Source organism: Acanthisitta chloris, unplaced genomic scaffold (assembly GCF_000695815.1).
Source record: "Acanthisitta chloris isolate BGI_N310 unplaced genomic scaffold, ASM69581v1 scaffold11249, whole genome shotgun sequence".
NCBI classification, from domain to species: Eukaryota; Metazoa; Chordata; class Aves; order Passeriformes; family Acanthisittidae; genus Acanthisitta; species Acanthisitta chloris.
The window spans coordinates 7109-28030 of NW_008693099.1; the positions used below are offsets into that span (position 1 = coordinate 7109).

General features: G+C 35.9%; 1 protein-coding gene across 1 annotated transcript in view; it reads left to right on the forward strand.

Moving 5' to 3' along the window:
• CCDC67 (coiled-coil domain containing 67) overlaps positions 1-20922 on the forward strand; it is a 36271-nt gene that overhangs the window by 6362 nt on the left and 8987 nt on the right. Inside the window, exons 4-11 of the mRNA XM_009082949.1 lie at positions 4403-4537; positions 7438-7551; positions 10048-10260; positions 14701-14716; positions 15066-15181; positions 16827-17024; positions 18058-18144; positions 20662-20861. Of these exons, the coding sequence (XP_009081197.1) occupies positions 4403-4537; positions 7438-7551; positions 10048-10260; positions 14701-14716; positions 15066-15181; positions 16827-17024; positions 18058-18144; positions 20662-20861 (1079 nt within the window). The remainder of the gene's footprint in view (positions 1-4402; positions 4538-7437; positions 7552-10047; positions 10261-14700; positions 14717-15065; positions 15182-16826; positions 17025-18057; positions 18145-20661; positions 20862-20922) is intronic.

Below are 20922 nucleotides of genomic sequence, written 5' to 3' on the forward strand. Positions count from 1 at the left end.
TTAGACTTTACATGAGGAATAACTTTTTTTTCAGTGAGAGTGGTGAGACAGGCACAGGTTGCCCAGAGAAGCTGTGAATACCCCATTCCTGGAAGCGTTCAAGGCCAGGTTGGATGGGGCTTGAAGCAACCTGGTCTGGTGAAAGGTGTCCCTGTTCATGGCAGGGGTCGGGTGGACTAGATGATCTTTTGAAGGTCCGTTTCAACCCAAACCATTCTATGGTTTTATGATTCTATTTGGCTGTGTTTGCTCTTCACCTGCATTTTTGTTTCTTCATTGCTTTCTGCTTCAATCATGAATCTAAATTCTTGGCAAACTTCAGTTGATTCTGTTTCTCAGATTTTAGCTAGTTAACATAGACAATTCTGCATTGTTTTTCCTGCTGTTTTACTGTTCCCTTCACCGGATTCTTCTACCAGAGATTTAGTGTTATAATTCAAAATTTCTGGTCATCACATGTATTATATAATCATCTTGGATTACATAAATTGGATATCATTATTTTAATTTAGAAGCAATAACATTACCCAAATCCATCAAATTAATCAATGTGTAACTTATTTTTAATGTTACATTGTCTTTAACTAATATTTTCTTTTATATATGGAAATTGATCTGACAAACAGTTCCCTAACTAAGCAGTGAATGTTTTGATTGTTTAGTAACAACATTTTTAATCATTTGGGAAAGTAGGTAGAAATAAAAACTGGTTTACAATTTGCATAAATTACAGAAAAATAAACATCTTAGCATGATTATTGAGAAGATAAACATCATACAATAAAAAACAGTGTGACCTTTTATGTGTAAGTTGTAAGGTATCTTTAGCAATGCAGAACTATCCTTAAAAATATAGTAGATCTCTCTTCTTACACATTAGCTGCAATATTTTTCACTTCTAAATTATTTTTTTCTCACATGCTAAAAATGTTTTGGCTTATGTTACATGTTGTTGCTAAGATTTTCACTGAAATTGAAGCTTCTGAAATTGAAAGTTCAGGACATTTTTTACATAAAGATTTTGATTCTGAAGTTCTTAACAACCCTACAAGTCCTTTCCATGGGCAAATACAACCTGTTTTCTCTTTAAAAAAAAAAAAAAAGAACCTGACATTTCTTAATCTGCAGGCTTTTCTTTGTAAACCTGGTTATATTTCTCGCCAAGATTCTCCTTCTAAGTTACCACTCAGCCAACCTAACCTTTCTTTGAGTTTCCTGATTCTTTTATCTTTCTGCAAGAAGTTTGGATTCCTAGCTCTAAAGAATACACTTTCCCAATCTATTCCTCCAAAAATTTCCTTCTCTCAGTCATCCTATTTATTTTGCCAAAGGTTCCAGCACTAATGCTGTTTGCATTTTATTTTCCAATCCCCATTCTTCTTTCACCAAACCATATTTGTTCATGAGATATCCACCTAGTACACATTGACTGAAGAAGTAAACTGTAAAATGCCTATGTTGAGAGACCTGCCTAGATTCTCTGTAATAAACAGAAGTTTATCTGTCAGAACAATTCCAAGCACCTGTGCTAGACAGTAGAACCATCCCACTCTGCTCCTCTCGTTTTTAACACATCTCCTGATTAAGTTTCCTTCTTGGAGTGCTGCAGTGTCTACAATAGAATGACTTTAATGTCCCCATTTCTCAGATGCACTAACTCATATCTAAAATATAGAGCTTCCCTGACAAAATTAATCTTTGCTTATCTCCTTGGTCTCCCTTCTTTAGGTTCTTATCCGCACTTGAAAGTTAAACCACCTTCTACACTGTATAATCTTAAGAGCTACGATTTAGTTTTGCACAAGTGGTGTGTTACTATTTACCAATAGCATTGTATCTTTCTCTGCAGATGTCTTAAACTCCCTCCCAAGTTTCTTCCTTCCTAATCTGGGTAGAAATAGAAAGCATCTCTTTTTCTAGCTCTCAGAATGCTAGGCTATTCAGAACACATTTCTCTCTGATATACTGCTTCTGTGGTCCTCTGCTTTTTGCCCTTGCTACTGCTAGAAGCAGCTGTTTAATGAGCAGTATTCCCCCTGAATTGACTGTGTGCCTGTTGAATGCAGCAAAACCTATATTTTTCTTGTATCAGGGAAATAATTTCTGATATGTAACCCAAAACTCCTAGGCCACAGTGCTGCACTCATTCAAATGTACAACATTTTGTCATAATTAAATAGTAAACTCTTTAGATGTTCATTACCTTTTTCCTTTTTTAAAATTTTTTTTAATATTAATGTCCAGTTAATTTCCATTTAGAAAATGACAGAAATCTCTCACCAAAAGAAGAAGAATCCATTCTTGCTCTAAGCACTTTGCAATTAATTGCCTCACTTAGACATTTAAAAGCTAGATGGCTACATCTGAACTACCTCAGGCTCCCTTTAGAATCAACAGAGAGAAATGGACGCCCCTAGAATACAATTCATGTCAGTGTATGACAAGAATTTAAGATAGCTGAAATGACTAAGCATTTGCAGAGAGCTTTTTCTAATGCAGAGTAGCTTAGACTTGTATATCTAACTTTCAGAAATCTAAACTTAGATGAATTCTACCCCAGAACTCACTAAAATGTCTCCTCTTTTCTTTGTGTTTTTTTTTATTTTTTAACATGTACAACATGCAAATAGAACAGCTTGGACCTTTTAAAGAAAATATCCAGCATTAATTGGAAGGATTCTTGGCTTTTAATCTAGTTTCCAGTCATGACAACATCCAGACTATAGTCTGTCTGAAATATCCTACTTTCATTAAAAATCTAATACTCAAACTAAATTTCCTCATTTTGACCATTCTGCTCCATTTTAGACTGATTTGCTGAATTTTTGGATCCTAGCCTTATTAGCATGAACATTCTAATACCTGTCTTATCTGAGTCTGCTCTTCCCAGGCAGTTCACGTATGCCATAATATATTCAAGAGCAAAACTGTTATTTGAAAAAGGATATCTTTCTTCCAAGGGCAATGAGTTCCATGTTGGAACTCATTGGATACTCTGACTCATTTTAAATATTTTATCTTAACAGTGTCCTCCTCTGCAAGACTTTTGATTTGGTTTTGAAGGTGATAACTCAGCTCTGTATGTCCATGTTACAGAATTGTTATTCAGACATTCCAAGCTGATTTAAAGTTATCCCTGGGCCTTCCTGTTTCATGAAACTTTCTAGCCCAGGATAATCTGTCTTTTCCTCCTAATCTTTTCAACAGTTTTGCTGTTCCATGTTATGATTCCCAAGTTTACCTGAAATATCTCTAGAAAGTTTCCAGATGATTTTTGAACTCCAGTTTCTGTTCTGTATCCTTTCTGGATTTCTTTGGCCATCTTTGTTATCTGCAAGGACCTCAATTTCCTATTGCATGTTGATACAATATGATTCTGTTCCATTTCCTGTTACTTCCTTGGAAGTAATTTCTCTTCCAAACAGTAGTTCACTTTGAGCAGTTAACAAAAATATGACTTTTTTATTAATTTTGTTTGGCTATACAAAGAACTTTATGTTAGTCAGAATTTTTAAAGTCATATATACCTTTAAAGGAAGTAAAAACAAGCGACACAATCCATATTTATAGTTTTAAGCTTTTCTACTCCACATTCTTCACAAAGTTCTTTCGCTTCACTTCCCTCCAGACTATATTTTTAGTGTTTCCTTTGCCAATATCCTTGGATTTGCTTTTTTTTCCCAAACCCAGATGAACGTATCCCTACCAGACAATGTCAGTTTTCTGTATCAAAGCTGTTAAGAGCCACTAGACAGACTTTGCTCATGCAGTACAGCAAACTGTTGATCAGAGCAGCTGTTTTTCTGAAGAGGTTGGTGCTTCTTCTGGTACCTTCCCTTCTCTGCCTCTGACTCCTTTTCTCTGTCTCCTAAGCCATGCTTGCATGATAGGTAAATAGGCAGTGCCTATTTAGTGTCTAATTCTGAGAGACACTCTGTGGTACTTAATGATTCCAGAAGAATATAATCATCACACACATAACATTTCAACAGTTTTCATGGCAAGAAAAAATGTGCAAGTTTAAAATACATTACTGCCAATCTTGCATTCTGACTAGTGAAACACACTTTAAAAATGTCAACACAAGATGGCAGTAAACAAGTATAGAACATGCCATATAAACATTGTGGACGAAATGACTCTGTGGGTAACAGTGCCTTGAAGAACTTCAGCAGAATTAAGTAGCTGTCAAATGAACCCATTTGAACAGTGAGTTAATATTTATAGGAGAACTTAGTCTTGTTCATCTATAATAAATTATCTTTATTAATTGATTCTTTGTTACATTGATTAAACATTTAGAATGCTGAAGCTGCAGTTGGTGATTCTAGTTTAAAGAAGACTTTGACCATGTGGTCAACTTTGATCGATTCTGCATATTCAACTCTGCTTTCATTTTTAGTTTTCAAAGTTGACACATAGTTATGAAAAGCTACAATCACATAAGTTAAATCAAAAACAAGTTGAGAGTAGAGAAAAACATGAGGAAAGCCTAGAGACACCATCGGACCCAAGGAATTTATACAAGAAGCTGGAGGTAAGAATACTTTGCTATTATATTCTGATTTTAATATGCCTTTAGAGCTAATTTATGATTTATAGTTGTAAGCCTTAATTTGCTCATAATTCTACAAAAATTATATCATTTTCTTGCTCTGGTAAGAAAGGTGCATAGTTAATATTAATTGATATTAATATTTTTTGTACGTATTACTATAAATAAATTTAACTGTTTTCCTGGTTAATATATGTGTACTGAATAATATAATCTTGTGAGGCATGAGACCTTTAACATGTGCAGGACACTGTCACATAATACCTGCCATTAATTTATGTTTTATAGACCTCAGGATAACCTTGACCATGCAAGGCTACATAGATAAAAGGATTTAGGGTTGGAAAACTGCTTGTTACACGTGTCTTGTCAGCACCCAAGTACCTGAGCCAATCCACAACCTTGACCTCAGTGCCTGGTTTCCCTAGGTAAAGCATTAGGGAGGATCAGGCACTTAAAAATACATTCCACAGAATCCAGCATACTGGTTGGAGAACTACATAATAGGTGCTGAGGATAGGATTCAGTCATATTCCCTATCCCTTTGGACACAGAATGGATTTTAGCTGACTTTTGCTTCGATACAGGAAAATACTGATTTCTGATCATAATTCCTGGCCTTGACTTCTCGGAGTTAAAGGTTACTTTATGACTTGTGGAATAATCAAATATTTTTTAGACCAACAAGAGAGATAGGCAACACAGAGAACTGGCATGTAGAGAGTGTGACTGCAAGTGGTGGCTTCTCCCCAAACACCCTTCTGGTTACAGTCACTGGTGCAGAAACTGATATCCAGTCTCATTTCTTGTAATTGAAAGATATAATCTTTAGCTGTGCTACTTTTTGCTGCTTCTTTTTTACTTACTCAATAAATCTGCTGGTATTCTGTGCAAAGTGAAGCAACTTCAAAAGGAAGATTTCCAGACCCTGGTGAAAAATAACATTTGTCTGTAGGTAGAAAACTAACATGGGAAGATTCTACTTTTTGTCTGGAAAGATTATTAAACTGAGTCTTCCACATATGGGCAGAACAGTCCAGCTAGTAATCTGATGAAGCATAGGAGGATCACAAAACAAATTTATATTTTCTCTGTCCATCCTTTGTAAAGAGCATAACAAAGCAGTGTGTGCTTCAAGCATTTACCAAACTGTGGCCTGTAGGCAAAGCAAGCAGAGGAATACCAGCTGGAAGTGAGAACTAGTTGCCTAGCTGCTAAGCATTGGGAAGACTTAAAGCTTTATGATGTAGATGATTTAGACACTTGAAGAACTTTACAATCAAAAAATTAAGCTTTAGTATATTTTAAGTAATTTCATACTTGAGCTGTAATTAAGCAGGTTTTAGGATCTTTTTATTTTGGACTTGCCTAAATTTATGCTATTCTGTAAGATACAGGACTTGCTTCTGCAACCTTCAAATGACTGTGCCTACATAACAGGGCACAACCTAGACACATCCTAGCTCTGGATGATGTTACTGTCTCTTCCACATGGAAGTCCTTAGCATCAGGACAGCTACTACGCTTTGGACTCAGCATAGCTGCCAGCACCTGCTACTACAAGTATAATGAAATGGGTTATACATCTATCATTGACTAAATATATCACTACTGTGAAACTGTCTGATCCAGCTACTTTGAGAATAACCTCATTCAAGATTAAAATGTGAAAATAATGTAAGACAATGCTATAATTTGATTAATTATGCAGTATGAAAAATGAGTGCTTGGAATATATTCAGCAAATTCTCGTGTTCAGGAAATAATTACTGTGTTGAAAATCTACTAAGCTCAGCAGTGCTTTAGTAAGGCCTTGAACCTCCAGTCCTTATTAAGTAGTCTGAAACTCCATTTGTGGCATGTTTTTTAAAATGGGAAGATGTTTATTGTTTTAAATGCCAAAGCAGATATTAGGAAAGCTATGAAAGAAGATTTGCATTAGTCGATGTTGGAAAGCATTCAATTTTGTTTCAGTAGCAAATAAAATCTTATGTTTTTCAAAATTTGGGAAATGTGCCAGTTTAGGTTAATTATAAAACATCGTCTGTCTTTTTGGAACGAACATTTCCATTGTGAAAAAGGACATTCTCATAACAGTTTATAAGTGTTATAGTTTTCATTAAACTATAAGCAATGTTACTTTGCTAGTTTTTCAAGCTAAAAGAGCAACAGCTCTAGCAACTGGAGTTCTCCTGCTTATTTTGTAGGATATTGTCTTTAAAGTCTATTTATGCACATGTAAGATCTGATGTGATTTAGAAACAAATTCAAATGCACCATAAATATGAATGTACGTGCAAATACAAAACCAGTATTAGATAAATCTGGTATCGTAGAATTTGTTAAACAGTTTTTTGTTTAAACTAGGTGAACTCAGAACCAGAAGCAGCAATTGTAAAGAGAGCAAGAAGTAAAATTTATTCAATGTAGCTGCTGCCTCATTTGTTATAAACAAAAAAAAAAAGCCAAAAAGAAAGTACTCAATATGTGTCTGAATATTAAGAGTTTCATTCCCTGATGGTTACTCTGCTTGACTCTGATATAGCTTTAAAGTCATAGGAACTACCATCTAATAAAATGGGTGCATCATAGTAATAACTAATATCTAGAGCAATTATTTAAAAGATTTTATCATTTTTATACAATGATTATGTTTGCCACCCAATTTTGTCAGATTAACAGCCCTTAAGACTTGATTTTTTTCTGGTGGGGATGACTGGACGGCTGGTTTATATGGTTGTTCTTTTTTTCTGCTTTCCAAAATTATGGAAAGATTATGTGTTTATTAAAAAAGTAGATTTTTCTTAGATTACAAAATTATTAAGATTGAGGATAAGAGATATTTTCCCTGAGTTTACTAGCCTTGTTTTGCTGTCTCTCAGGAATTTAAAGGGAAATCAGGAGAATGGGATAAGAATGGGGCAATCTGCAAAAATTGTCCTGTCTGTCCAGATGCTCGACAAAAATTATGGCCTGAGAAGTGTAATTTATTTCAGGTAAAATTTCTACCTTTCTGCTCTACAAATAAAATGAACTCTTTGCTCAGCTAGAGCTTATTTTAACTTAATTTTAAAAAACTAAGAATACAGTAAATCTGATAATGCATGTCTACATTGGTAGTGAATATATTGCTTTAGGTTAGGCCAATCCACACTGGAAGATCTAATGACATATACATTTATGTTAATTTAATTTTCTCATTCTCATGAGAATGAGAAAATTAATAAGTATCATGATGAAAATTATAATAGTTCTGTTAAAAAGAAACTAACCTGCAAAACCCAGTGAATGTTCCTTTTTACACTTTAAGTATATTGTAGAGATCCTTTTATCTTCTATGCTATTTACTAATATGCAAATAATTGTGACAACAAGTTATTGAAAAGTGTCTTACCAAGTAAGTAGTACCTGCCATTACTATGTTGACTCAGAGTTCCTTCAAATCTGATGACCCACTTTTTATTTGTTGAAGATCATAAATACACATTGCTATCATTTATGCAGAAAAATGAATTAATTTATACATGCTACTCTTGGAGTTGATTGTTGGATCATTTAACCCTTTTTTATCATATTTTTCAGCTTTCTAGCTACCATTCAGTCCTTGGCTGACTTTGTCATTCTTTTTTACTTGCCAATTTATTTATTAATTTTTTTATATATATAGCCTACTGATCTGGCATATTTTTACTATTTTAATTCTCTCCAATCCAGAAAAAAATGTTGCTTTAATGATGTGTTCATGTCTTATCCTACCCTAAACGTATAAATAAATAAATAAATAGATAAAAATAACTTGCAAATTAATTGGGCTGCAAGACCCCTTGAAAATTAAGTAAGGGAAAGACAGTTATGTTGCTGACGGGTAATTCCCTTTTCCACTGTTACTTACGGTCATTGGATCTTAATCTAGCAAAACATTTTCTTAACAATTCCTATGAGACTCTTGACCCATATGCAGAGTTTCCAAGGATGACAGCTAAGTTTTGGTTTAGCTGCTGAAAGCATTATATTCCAACTACTGAACTGCCATACAAATGTGTTAAAAAGGCAAGTCTTTGACTAGACAAAGGTTCTGACTGATAGATGTTGCTTGTATAGTTAGACAAGTCAAAAGAGAGAATTCAGAGTGGTCTTTCACATTTTTCTGTTCACTGCCATCAGTGAACTTTCTTTGAAGACAATTTTCTTCACAACTGTAACGTAACACCAACTATTTTTTTTAACAGAAATCTGATGGATGGTTAGCCCTTTAGCTGTTTCAAAAGTGTTAATTGTTCCTGTGTTTTTGTCTCAAGTTCCTCTTTTGTGAGTCTTTCCAGTTGGAGTCTTGCACTGTACTTCTCATAGTATTTGTTGTCACTTTTGATATGTCATACTCCATAACTTGGATGTCAAAGAGACCTAGATTTGTTGCCTTTAGAACTGAAACTTACCTACAAAGTTCTTTTGGCTTTTTATTTGATATGCAGCCAGTGGTCTGTTCTACTTAGGTTCTCAGCCAACACAAATGATGGGTATGTAGTCAATAACATCAAAAGCTGTCTAAAGAATGACTCTTTGCAATTCTTGACAGTGAAATACGGTATTTGTAATCATATTTCCATATTTATAATGATATTTGTAATTGCATTTCTTTTTAATACATATTTTCTTGCTCAGCTTGATCTCTGCACATGATATATGGTTTCCAGGTTATATTTTGTTGTCATTTTTCAGCTAATTCTCAGCCTTCTGAAAGATTAGTACTACTTGTTAATCTCCCAGTAGAGGGATCCATGTGGATAGTTTTTAAAACAGCAAAACCAGTTACCATAGTAATTATGCTTCTTCACAATGCCTGTGAATTCAGAAATACTGTAGATACCAATTTTCTGAAGTTTTGGGGTTAAGATTTTAATGAGCACAAGAAACTGAATGGAGAGTAGGACCTTGCAGATTGTGCAAATGATTCTCCCCCAAGTTTAAGGATAATGATCTCAAAGAAGTACAGTTCCTGTAGTAACTGAGCTGTTTATACATGAACTATGTAATGCTAACCCTCTAGTCAAAGGTTAATATCTATCCCGAGGCGCACACACACACACAACTCCTACTGAGTTCAATGAATCAAAGAAGAACATTTCTCTCAAATTATTTTTTGTAGGTAACTGCTCTGAGTAGGTCATCATAATCACCTTTTTCACATTTGAGGCTCATTAACATTAAGTACTAGGAAAATGCACAGCACAGGAGAAAAATCCTTGAAAATAATTCTGTGCCCTTGAAAGTTTCTGAAACTTTTTTTTACTGAGGGCAAAGAACATGAGACTAAAAAAAAAAAAGGAAGCATCCTTTAGTAAAGTAATGAACACTGTTCTAATTTTGCCATCTTTTCTAAGAAAATCCGGGTGAAGATGGAAATAGCTTTATGATTTCAGTAGTAATGGTTTGGTCCTAGCAATTTACATATAATTATTGAATTTCATTTAAAATATTTTCTTGTTTTATAGAGGCAGATCCAGAATTATCAATTCCAAATATGCAATGAGAAACAAAACCAAGAAGAGGTAATTACCTATGCCCAGCCTGAAAGTGAAAAAGATGAGCTGATTATTGAAAAGCTAAAGGTGACTGTGAATGAAATAGCAAGAAACAAGAATAAACTGAAAGAAGAAAATCTGAAACTCCGTGAGGATCTAAAAATGTACCAAACCCAGTGTCAGGTAGTAATAGTTTTTCATGGTGAATGTGGTGTTAGTATTGGAAAATTAATTACTTAGGAGTATACTTTTAAAAGTGGTTCTGAGATGCCTACATAAAAGATCTGTACAGTAGGTATATTCTTTGCAGGAACACAGAATGATCTGTGAACAGTATGATTTTTTCAAGTAAAAGAGAAATAGGTTTTATTTGCAGCAGTGTGTATTATTCTTGACTGTTTATGTAAGGTTTACAACAGTCTTATATCCATAGCATCTGCAGGAACTTAGCCTAGTTCACTTGGTTCCCTGTGTATAAATGACTTTTGTGAAATCTCTTTATCAGATTTATTCCTTGTTGTACACTATGCCATAGAGCTAGTAAATAAATATATAGAGAAGTGTATGACATACTTTGGTTTTTTTCAGAGGACATTTTGTAGTCAATGAATTTTTAAGTTGTTGATCCTGTGAAGAATCATCAGTTTTTATCTGATCCCTAGTTTACTGTTTTTCAACATTTCACTGACCTATGAAGACAGCCATTTGTGCCTCTTCTCTTGGTTGTGACACATGAGTTCTGACAAGATTCAGATAATACAAGATCTTTACAGTCTTTTTCATTAGCTATGTTTGAAACATATTGGGAATGAGATTCTCATTGTTGTATTTTTCTGGTAAGATATATCAATTATGCCTTTGCTTACTTATTTAAGCACTTCTAGGTTCAGTATTATATTGAATGGCCTATAGTAACTTCAACTCTTCCTGGAGAAAGATAATCTATTTCTGTTTATAGACAGCCTTGCAGAATTAAAATGGCATATGCAATATGCTTTATAGGAATTAGCATATATGTGGCAGAGATTAATTTGAGGTGTTGTCAGAACAGCCAAGTTTAGTGCACATTTATCTAAATCAATTTGCACATTAGTTCACTGAGAGTTTTGCCTGTGTACAAGTTATTGGCATGCAAGCAAAAAACTCTGTTTTGGGGCCTTTTAAAAATGCTGCCAGCAAAAGCAGTGGGACTGGACTATGGAGTGGAACAAATCACGGCAATTGGAGCAGGAGGATAGAGCCTATATGATGGAGTACAAACAGAGTAGATGTCATTGTGCTATAGCCTTTATGAAAATCTTCAAGCAGGAGGAGTTTTGGAATCATGTGAAGAGAATACAGGAGCTGTAGGAAGCACTGAGGACATTTTAAGTAGAAGTGGAGCTGGATGAACATAACATTGTCATCTAAAGGGCAGAAAGTTGCAGAATAACTGAGTTGGTGGTGTGGAATGCAGCCATGTGTTAGAAAAGCTGCATTTGGAAATAGCTGCAGAAGGGAAACACTGATGTAAGGCCAATGTACGGTGAAAAGGGGTAGCTCAGATAAAATATTTTTCTTAGGAATGACTGTATGAGAAAGAAGGAAGCACAATACCTGTTGTCAACCAGCAGAAGTAAGCAGGCTTGTGTGAAGGAGAGTTGGCTGGAGGATGGGAATAGCTGGACATGAGATGGACAAAGGAGGAAGAAGTATATGGGAATCTTGGTGCGGAGAAGGCTGATGGCAATGAAAGCAAGATGTGTATTGTGACTCATGTATCTTCTATGCCTATGATCATTTCATGTGCACTTTCACATATTTCTCTCATACTGTTAATTAGAAAGTGGTAAAGGGGTATGGAAGACCAGTTTGTGGGCTGCACAGAAAATACAAAATTTAGAAGATCCAAATGGAGACTGCAGTTATGAATTATCTGACAAACTTCTCTGCAGCCATACATGAGAGGCAGCCTGAAAATACCACACAGGGGGCTTGGTTCTTGAATAGTGTGCATTAAGTCAGCTGCTGGACACTAACTGACATAGAAATACATCATATAATTGTATTTAAAAGGTTGAATAGTGTATTGGATTTGTGTGGCAAGGTTTGGGTAATGAGGGTACTGCAGAGGAGGGTTCTGTGGGAAGCTGCTAGAAGCTTCCACAATGTCTGAGAGAGCCAATGCCAATCAGACCCAAAATGGACGTACTGCTGGCCAAGGCTGAGCCCATCAGCAATAGTGGTAGTGGCTCTGGGATAACAGATCTAAGGAGGGGGAAAAAAACCCTGCACAGTTGGAGCTGGGATAGAGGATTGTGAATATATGAGATGAAGAGCCCTGCTGACTCCAAGGTCAGTGGAGAAGGAAGTGGAGGAGGTGCTCTGGGAACCAGAGCAGACATTCCCCTGCAGCCCGTGGTGCAGACCATGGTGAGTCAGTCCCCCTGCAGCCCATGGAGATCCACAGTCAAGCAGAGATCCACCTGCAGCCCCTGCAGGGCCCCGCACCAGAGCAGGTGGATGCCTGAAGGAGGCTGTGATCCTGTGGGAAGCTCATTCTGGAGCAGGCTCCTGGCAGGACCTGTGGGCCCATGGAGAGAGGAGTCCACACTGGAGCAGGTTTCCTGGTAGGACTTGTGACCCTGTGGGGCATCAATGCTAGAGCAGTCTGTTCCTGAAGGACAGCATCCCATGGAAGGGACCCATATTGAAGCAGTTCATGAAGAATGGCAGCCTGTGGGAAGGACTGACATTGGAGAAGTTTGTGGAAGACTGTCTCCCATGGGAGGGACCCCAGGCTGGGGCAGGGGAGGAGTCTGGGGTGTCCTCTCTCTGTGGAGGAGGAAGGAGCAGCAGAGATAGCATGTGATAAACTGACCTCAGCACCCATTCCCCATCCCCCTATGCTTCTGGGAAGGAGGAGGAGAACTCAGGAATTAAGATGAGCCAGGGAAGAAGGGTGGGGGGAAGGTGTTTGAAGATTTAGTTTTTATTTCTTATTATCCTGCTCTGATTTGATTTCCAATAAATTCAATTAGTTTCCCCAAGTTGAGTCTGTTTTGCCCATGACAGTAGCTGGTGGGTGATCTCTCCTCGTCCTTGTCTTGACCCATGAGCCTTTCATTTTATTTTCTCTCCCCTGTCCAGCTGAAGAGTGATAAAAAGGCTTTGGTGGGCACATGGCATCCAGTCTGGGTCAGCCCACCGTGAATAGCTTTAAGTAGAATTAAAACAGGAGCTGATCAGAAAATCTTGGAGACTTTCTTTTGATATCAAATACAGCAAGCTATTTGAAGCAAAAATTTTGCAGAAGAAGAGAGGATTCGGTAAATTTTTTAACCTGAAACAGACTCTTAAAAGTTGAATTTTATTATGTATGACATTTTTCTAAACAAAACCTAATGTTTTCTCATTTAGAATTAATTTTCATTTTGGTGTTTTAACCAGATGCAATAGACATTTCCTAAAATATTAAGTGGTGCATATCTAATTTTTTTTTTGAGTGATATGTGAAACTCTTCACCTGAAGTTCTGTTTCAATTATTATTGTGGCTGCTGCTGTGACTGCTGTTGTTCCTGCTACTATTATAATTCACAGAAGAAAATACAATTTATGTAAATATGTATGATGTCTGCAGTCTGTCACAGATTATATGCCTTCTGCCATGCAATTGTGCAGAATTCATTCCCCATATCCACTGCAGAATGAAATCAGAGGGGTAACCGTCTCCAAAATTCATATGTTATAAAATAATTGTGGCTATTTCTTGAATGTTGAAGTAATGAAGATGATAATAAGCAAGTCTTGCAGATAATTTTAACAGTTCATTAAGCTTTATTTCACATGAATATACCCAGACTTGCATTTCAGTGTTTAAGAAAAGCACTCTCAGCCTTAATGTAACAAAGGATAAGATGAATTAATCCATATATGCAGTCCTTATTAAAAAAAAAAAAACTAAAACAAATGCAGAAGCACTTCATATCTGTCTTCAGCAGCCCTTTCAGCCAGAGGAAAACCACAGGCTTCTTGGAAGGAAGGTCATTCTCATATGAGGCTCTAAGGGAAATAAACCTTTGAAGTTCTTGCTTGCAGTGTTGTTTCTGGATTCCAGTTGTCTTTTGAAACTTTAAAGGCTTTATTTTTTGCTTTTAAACACAGCAACTATATTCAAATAAAATGATGAAATTCCAAAAAATACTAATGTTTTTTGTGTAATAGTTTTAAAGGCAAAGGATCAGCATCCTTGGAAAATCCTTTTCTTTTTTTTAAAATCTGGAATATGCTTTTGGCTTTGAGGTGAGAAGAAACTGATATTCTCTGGATACTATTATTGCAAGAATGCATTATTATTGCCACTTTTGTTATTTGTGGGTTACATTTCCAAGTGATTTTGTATGTTTTTCAGTACATTTTTGTAGAATTCTGATTTATTTTTTTTTATTCATATTTTGTGATGCCAAATGTAATGTGTCTTCAGGTTGTCTGTCACATTCTCAATAAGAAATTAAGGGTAAAACAGAAATAAGATTTGTTGAGTGCCCAAGAAAAAAAATCTTTGTGCAATTGTTTTAAAATTTTGGGGAAGTTCATTTAAATAAGCAATTAACTCTATGTAGATGGAACTGTTAGAAAAATAGAAAATGGAAGTTACTTATGGCACTGATGCAGAACCTGCTTAAACAAGCAAACTATGCTTTTAGTGCAATAAATTTAGTACAATAAATAGCTTCTGAATTATGTTTCCTATGATAGTTTCAGAGACAGATGCATTGGAACATTTCAAGAGCTAGAAAATATTCAGCATCTGATTTTTAGATGAGATTTCTGGAGAAAGGAACTGACATGAAAGCAATACCTTTTTCAGAAATGAAAATCATGTATGTCCTTTCATACAAATTATGCAGGTATCGAATACGATGTGTTAAAATACAATATTTCAAGCTGTCTAATTTTATTTAGCTGTTCATGCATTTGCTCGTTTCTTTAAAACATGGAGGCAGACTTTTGGAAATGAGAAATGAGCTGCAGTCACAGCATAGTCTCTGGAGAAGGATGCAACTGGAATGCCAACAGTTGCATACAGAATTATTGAAAATCAAAGAGCATAAAGATATGTGGGTATGCAGAAGAGAGCAGGAGGATACACTGGTGGTTTAGAACATGAAGTGTTCATATATGAGAAGGATTTCATATATGGCTGCATTTCTGGAGGTAGTTGTGTAGCTGTAAAATTGACATTCTGATTCTGCACACTCCTTACCTACTTCATTGAAATAATGGAAGAGGCCATGCCTAAGTATTGCTATGATTCAGACAACACCATGCAACTAATAAAGCCTCCAAGGCTATGAGTAATTAATACCTTATAGGAGGTAAGTTGGTAGTTTGTAAGTGGTCTCAGAGCTAGGCTATACTAACAGATCAACTGAAGCATGTCGCTATGGCAGGTGCCCACACAAGGCTACGTTTAATCAGGTACCTGCTGCACAATCTAGGGCAGAGCTCTTTAGTTTGAACTATGCATCACATTGCATTGAATCATAGAATCATGGAATTTTAGGGGTTGGAATGGACCTTACAGATCATCTAGTCCCAACCCCCTGCCATGGGTAGGGACACCTCCCCACTAGACCAGGATGCTCAAGGCCTCATCCAACCTGGCTTTGAACACTGCCAGGGTTGGGGCAGTCACCACTTCCCTGGGCAACCCGTTCCAGTGTCTCACCACCCTCACAGTAGAAGGGTGTGCATTGCACATTCCAGAAGTGCTGTGAGCAAGAAGTAGTGGCATGGCACTGTGGAATGGCATATGGCTTGGTAGGCCAATACTTTGAGGGTAGTGAATGCTCCGAACTCCTCTTACAAGTATGTTGTGGTTTTGCTGTGTAGCAAGAATATCTCTAATTGGGTGCAACTACCTTGGATGCAGCAGTTTTGGCATGACAGTCATGATCTAGCACTTAGGTTTTGTTGTGTCTACATCTGTTTGTTTACAATTCTAATATCTCTGTGCAGTTTGCATAAATAAAAATGAAATGCCTTCTCCTACTCATTGTGTACAGTACTGCAAGGAATTGTTAAAATGGGTTCAAAGGTTGTTGCTCTGATTTTCGTCATTTTGTTTCTTACACAAAAAAAAAAATCTATCAGTACTAAGTTGTTGGTTATAGTAGAAAGATTGTGGAAACAATCTTTGTGCTGGTGTTTTGGAGAACTCTGTACAGGAGATGGTGCAGAAGGTTTGACCTGAAATGCTATATACAATGTCAGGAAAAATTCTCATAAAGTGATTTACCATATATACTCTTACTTCCTAACATAATTTCTTATTAAAGAGCTCCTAGATCAATTTATTTATATTGCTATATTAAACTTATTTTAAACCTAAATTAACTTAGCAGCAATACAAATAAATCATACTCAAGCATATTGAATTGGGTATTTCCTTGGATAGTCTTGACCTTAAATTCCAATCCTTTACATTTTTTTAATTACTTTCATCTTTTAAAATGTTGATTTAAATGTGTTATGGTTTGTTAATTTCTCATGCTAAATATGAAAGTGAAAGCACAAAAGATGCAAACATAAAGCTCTGTGCATTGACTCATGAAGACATTTTATTATACAATCTCAAAATCTCTGGTTCGATATAGAAGAGTTTGTGTCTTGCAAGCAACAGCAAAAAAATTCACTGACAGGTAGCAAGTGATGCAATCATATTTACTGCACAACATTTTTTCTTTTTGAAATGTATTTGCTACAGATAAGAGACCACGTTTATCGAGAGGAGCAGTCCCATCGCTCTGAGCAGGAAAGAATGAAGACAGAAATCTCTGACCTGACAGAAGAGCTTCATCAGAAGGAGATCACTATAGCAACTATCATGGAGAAAGCTAGTCTTCTGGAAAGACAGTTAAAAATGGAGTTAGAGATAAAAGACAAATTGTTAGCAAAACAACAGGTATGCAAGCAGGCAAACCCGCCTAGATCATTTTACTCCACGCTATTGATAATGACATTCATTACCTGCAAAAAAAGACATTCCTTTTCTTGTTGTAGTTTTCATCAGAAGTGCTGTAATACCTGTGAAGTATTCCTAAAGCAGCCAAATTGATAGTGGAAAAAGAAAGCACCAGTAAACGTCAATTGTACATCCAAATTGCAATTCATTCTGACCATCAAATCTGGTTACCATTTTAACATGCAAAAGACCTTGAAAACTTCCAGTTTGTCATCATTATATGTATTTTATCACTTGAACTGCTTATTAGATTGTCTAGAAGGTTTTCTAACTTTTCAGTGTTTTTTAAAGCTTTCTGAAGAATGTTACAAACCTGCATAGAAAAGTCTAGTAATTTCATAGCTGGAAACTGTAAGATACCTGTATTTTAGTGGCAATTTTCAGTTTTAGCACCAAATATGTGATCTTCATTACTTTAGTTTGTACACCAAAAGAACCTTCATATTTAGGGGTTTCTGGGTGTGTCTGTTTTTTCCAAGAGGGTAACTGCATATTGAAAATTGTGATGAATGTCGTACTTTACTTTTGATAATAGGGAAGTAAGTTAGTGTTTGGGTAAATGTGAGATGTCTCCTACTGTGTGGCACTCCTTACTAGGTCACATTCCTGATCATATCACTAGAAGAGTAGATATTGTTTCTAGGTGTCATGACTAGGATTTCATCCAGTTCCAGTGGCCTGTAAAATCTGTCCCTCTTTGTATCTCCCAACTGCATGTGAACTTCCTTGTTTTCCCAAATCATTATCTCTTTCTAAAAGGTAAATAAAATCAGAGGCATTGCATTTGTATTTCTTTTACAGATGGCTTTAATACTTCTTTCTGCTTTAGTATTGCTATTTTTAAAAATATTATAGTGGGTATCATCATTCTTGAAGTATATTTTGTAAAATTCAACAAACATCTCCATGCTCAGTGTTATTCGAATTAACAGTAATATTCTTGTATTTAACTAAGAACTTAATCTTATCCTAGTTGTTGGAATTCCGATACAAAGTAATCAAATCTGAAAACACACATCTAAAGGAGATGGTGGAAAACCAGGAGTCTGAAAGTTGCACGGTAATTTGTTTTAATCTATGAAGTATGAAGAGCATTTACTTATATTTATTGTAAATTTAGATTAAGATCATGGCAGACTTCAAGATTTCTGGCTTGCATAAAATGAATCAATAAAAATAAGGTGTTCAACATAACCAAAACCAAGTGGTATTCACACACAGCCTCAAGATGGCTATAGCTAGGAATAATTTTTACTTTAATTGTAGTAAAATAGAATTAAACTAAATTTTTCAGTAACTGTCTAGACACTAAACAGCTCCTGGGAGCCTATTTTTTTGTAAGTGACATCACTTATTTCAATTTAAACAGTCATTCTCACCAGCACAAAAAAAAAGGTCCCTTTTTAAATATTTTACCCCTTTGTTGATATGGTATTTAAATAAATAATAGTATAAAAACCTGACACATTTTGCTCTCACGCAGCATATTTTCAGAGTTTATTATTCATTTCTCTCCAAACAGGGGATGTTTAAAATTTAATTGATAAAAATGTGCCATAATATTATGTAGGACTATAGCTTATAAGGATATAATAAATAGTATTTATGCTGCCTTCCACAAAAAGCTTCAAAACATCCCCTGTTTACAGAACATCTGCAGTTATTTTATCCATCACTAAAAAAAACAAACTCCACTGGAATGTTGTTTGTAAACATTGATGTAAATGCATTTTAGGGGGATTTGTAGCCTGTTAATTGTCTTACTGTATTCTGAAAAAATGCATGAAAGAATATCAGGTTTATCCACACCCTAAAAATATGTCTATCAGTGATGCCATACCTATACATACATATACACTGTTATGGATGGACGGATGTGTATGTATGGTATGTTATTGTGGAAACAGATGGATGTGTGTATGCATGTCTAGCTCTTCTCTACAGTGATACTCTTCTTGAAGATTGAGAAGAGCTGTCTGACAAGAATCCTTGGAGACATTGTGTGTTTGTTAAATTATAACGGTAAAATTCAGTAATGACATATACCAATATCAATACATATTTCAATGGATTTATGGACTTAATAATTCTTTCCTACTTTACTCATGTATTGTGAGGATCAATACATTAAAGACTGTGAGGTGTTTGATATTAGGATTCAAGGGACAGGAGACATTTTTATGGATGTGTTTCTGCTGTACAGTGGAGCACTACACAGACTAGTGCCAGCCTAAGTCAGTATAGTGGAATGCATCACCAGGCAGGGTTCCTTGTTTAGATTTCAAAACGCAGTGTAGCTGTGCCAGCTCAGTTTTGGGGTTCATGCCATTATAGCTGTACTGCTGATTCTAGAGCTATTAGTAGTAGGGTGACAGCCCCCTCATTCTTCCTCTGTTCTGCCACTCCTCCCACTTGTGAGGCACAGCTGAACCCTTGCCCCTCCATCCTTCCACAAAACACTAAATTTTCTTTTACTTTGTCACATTTCCATGCCAGCTTGGATCATAACTTTCCCTTAAAACTGGCTAAGCAAGGCAAGATTCACAGAAAGAGATGGCATCAAACCAGTTAGACTAAGGAATTGACAGGCTTTCAGGTACAGGAGCACAGCTGTGTCAGCAGTATACTAAGAACCAAATCTGTAATACTCATGAGTTATTGGGTTCCAAGAGAATAAGGTAAGTCTAGTAATACACAAAAACACAACTTAATAAAATGCAAAGGGTTTTAGACTTTTGTGTGTAATCTGATAAACCTTTTGAGAATTTCCTGTTGATAACAGCATACTGTTATTGCAAATACATTACACAATGCAATGCAGGACTCTGCAGACATAGATCCAAAATAGCTAGCTCAGATGTGCAGCATAGGCTTCATGAAATAAGAGATAGGAAAAAAAAGGAATGGAGTATCCTAGCTAGACAACTTCCAGAGCTAATCTCTACCATCCCTTCTTGACATCCTAGTGGATAGGGCTCTTTAGCCCCTGGCTGCAGTGCATGTGTGGCTTCCACTTCCAGTGTTTTGCCTTATATGCCACATGGGCTAACCCAGCTGAGAAGCAGGATTTAGCAACATGACAGAGTGCTGAGCTAACATGGCTTTACTGGTTCTGAAACTGAAGGTGACTATCTCAACCCAGATATTAAATTATGCCAGTGCACATACCCTGTATCTGGTATAGTCATGAATTTCTGTAATTTTTCTTGTTTATTTTTGCAGGAATTGCTACTGGAGGGAGCAATACAGTCTGCAGCTATAGCTATTATGGTTCCTTTTATGTCATAAGTTTTACAAAGCAAGTGATGAATTTATAACAACAATATTTTGAATGCATGTTTGTTGAGAAATTTTAATTTGTTTTATTGTGTTATAGAGGCTGTTATCCCTTCTTTTCCATTTATCTACAGTGATTTTTTTTTTTCTGGAGGCAATTCACTTCATTTGCTGCATGATTATATATGGTAGCTAGGTCTTTCTTTAGCACAGAACATTGTTTTGTGTTTGCTTGTTAAAAATACACCCATTTATTGTGGAAAAAATAGCTGTTTAACAATGGGTTTATCTCCTTTCACAGAGTACAGATTTATGTAACAAAGAACATGGAAATTTCACAGCTTCTGGTCACAAAATGAAACACGAGAATTTAAGACTACAAAATAGTCTTGTTAAACTACAAAATGACACAGAAACATTGACACTGGGTTGCATGGAGGCATATGGAGAAATAGAGCACAGCTACCAAACCCATTCAAAGATTCAGGAAAAGGAAGAGAGGTAATATTTAGATTGTACACATATATGAAACTTTCTGTAAGTTTTTTGGAAGCACCTGACT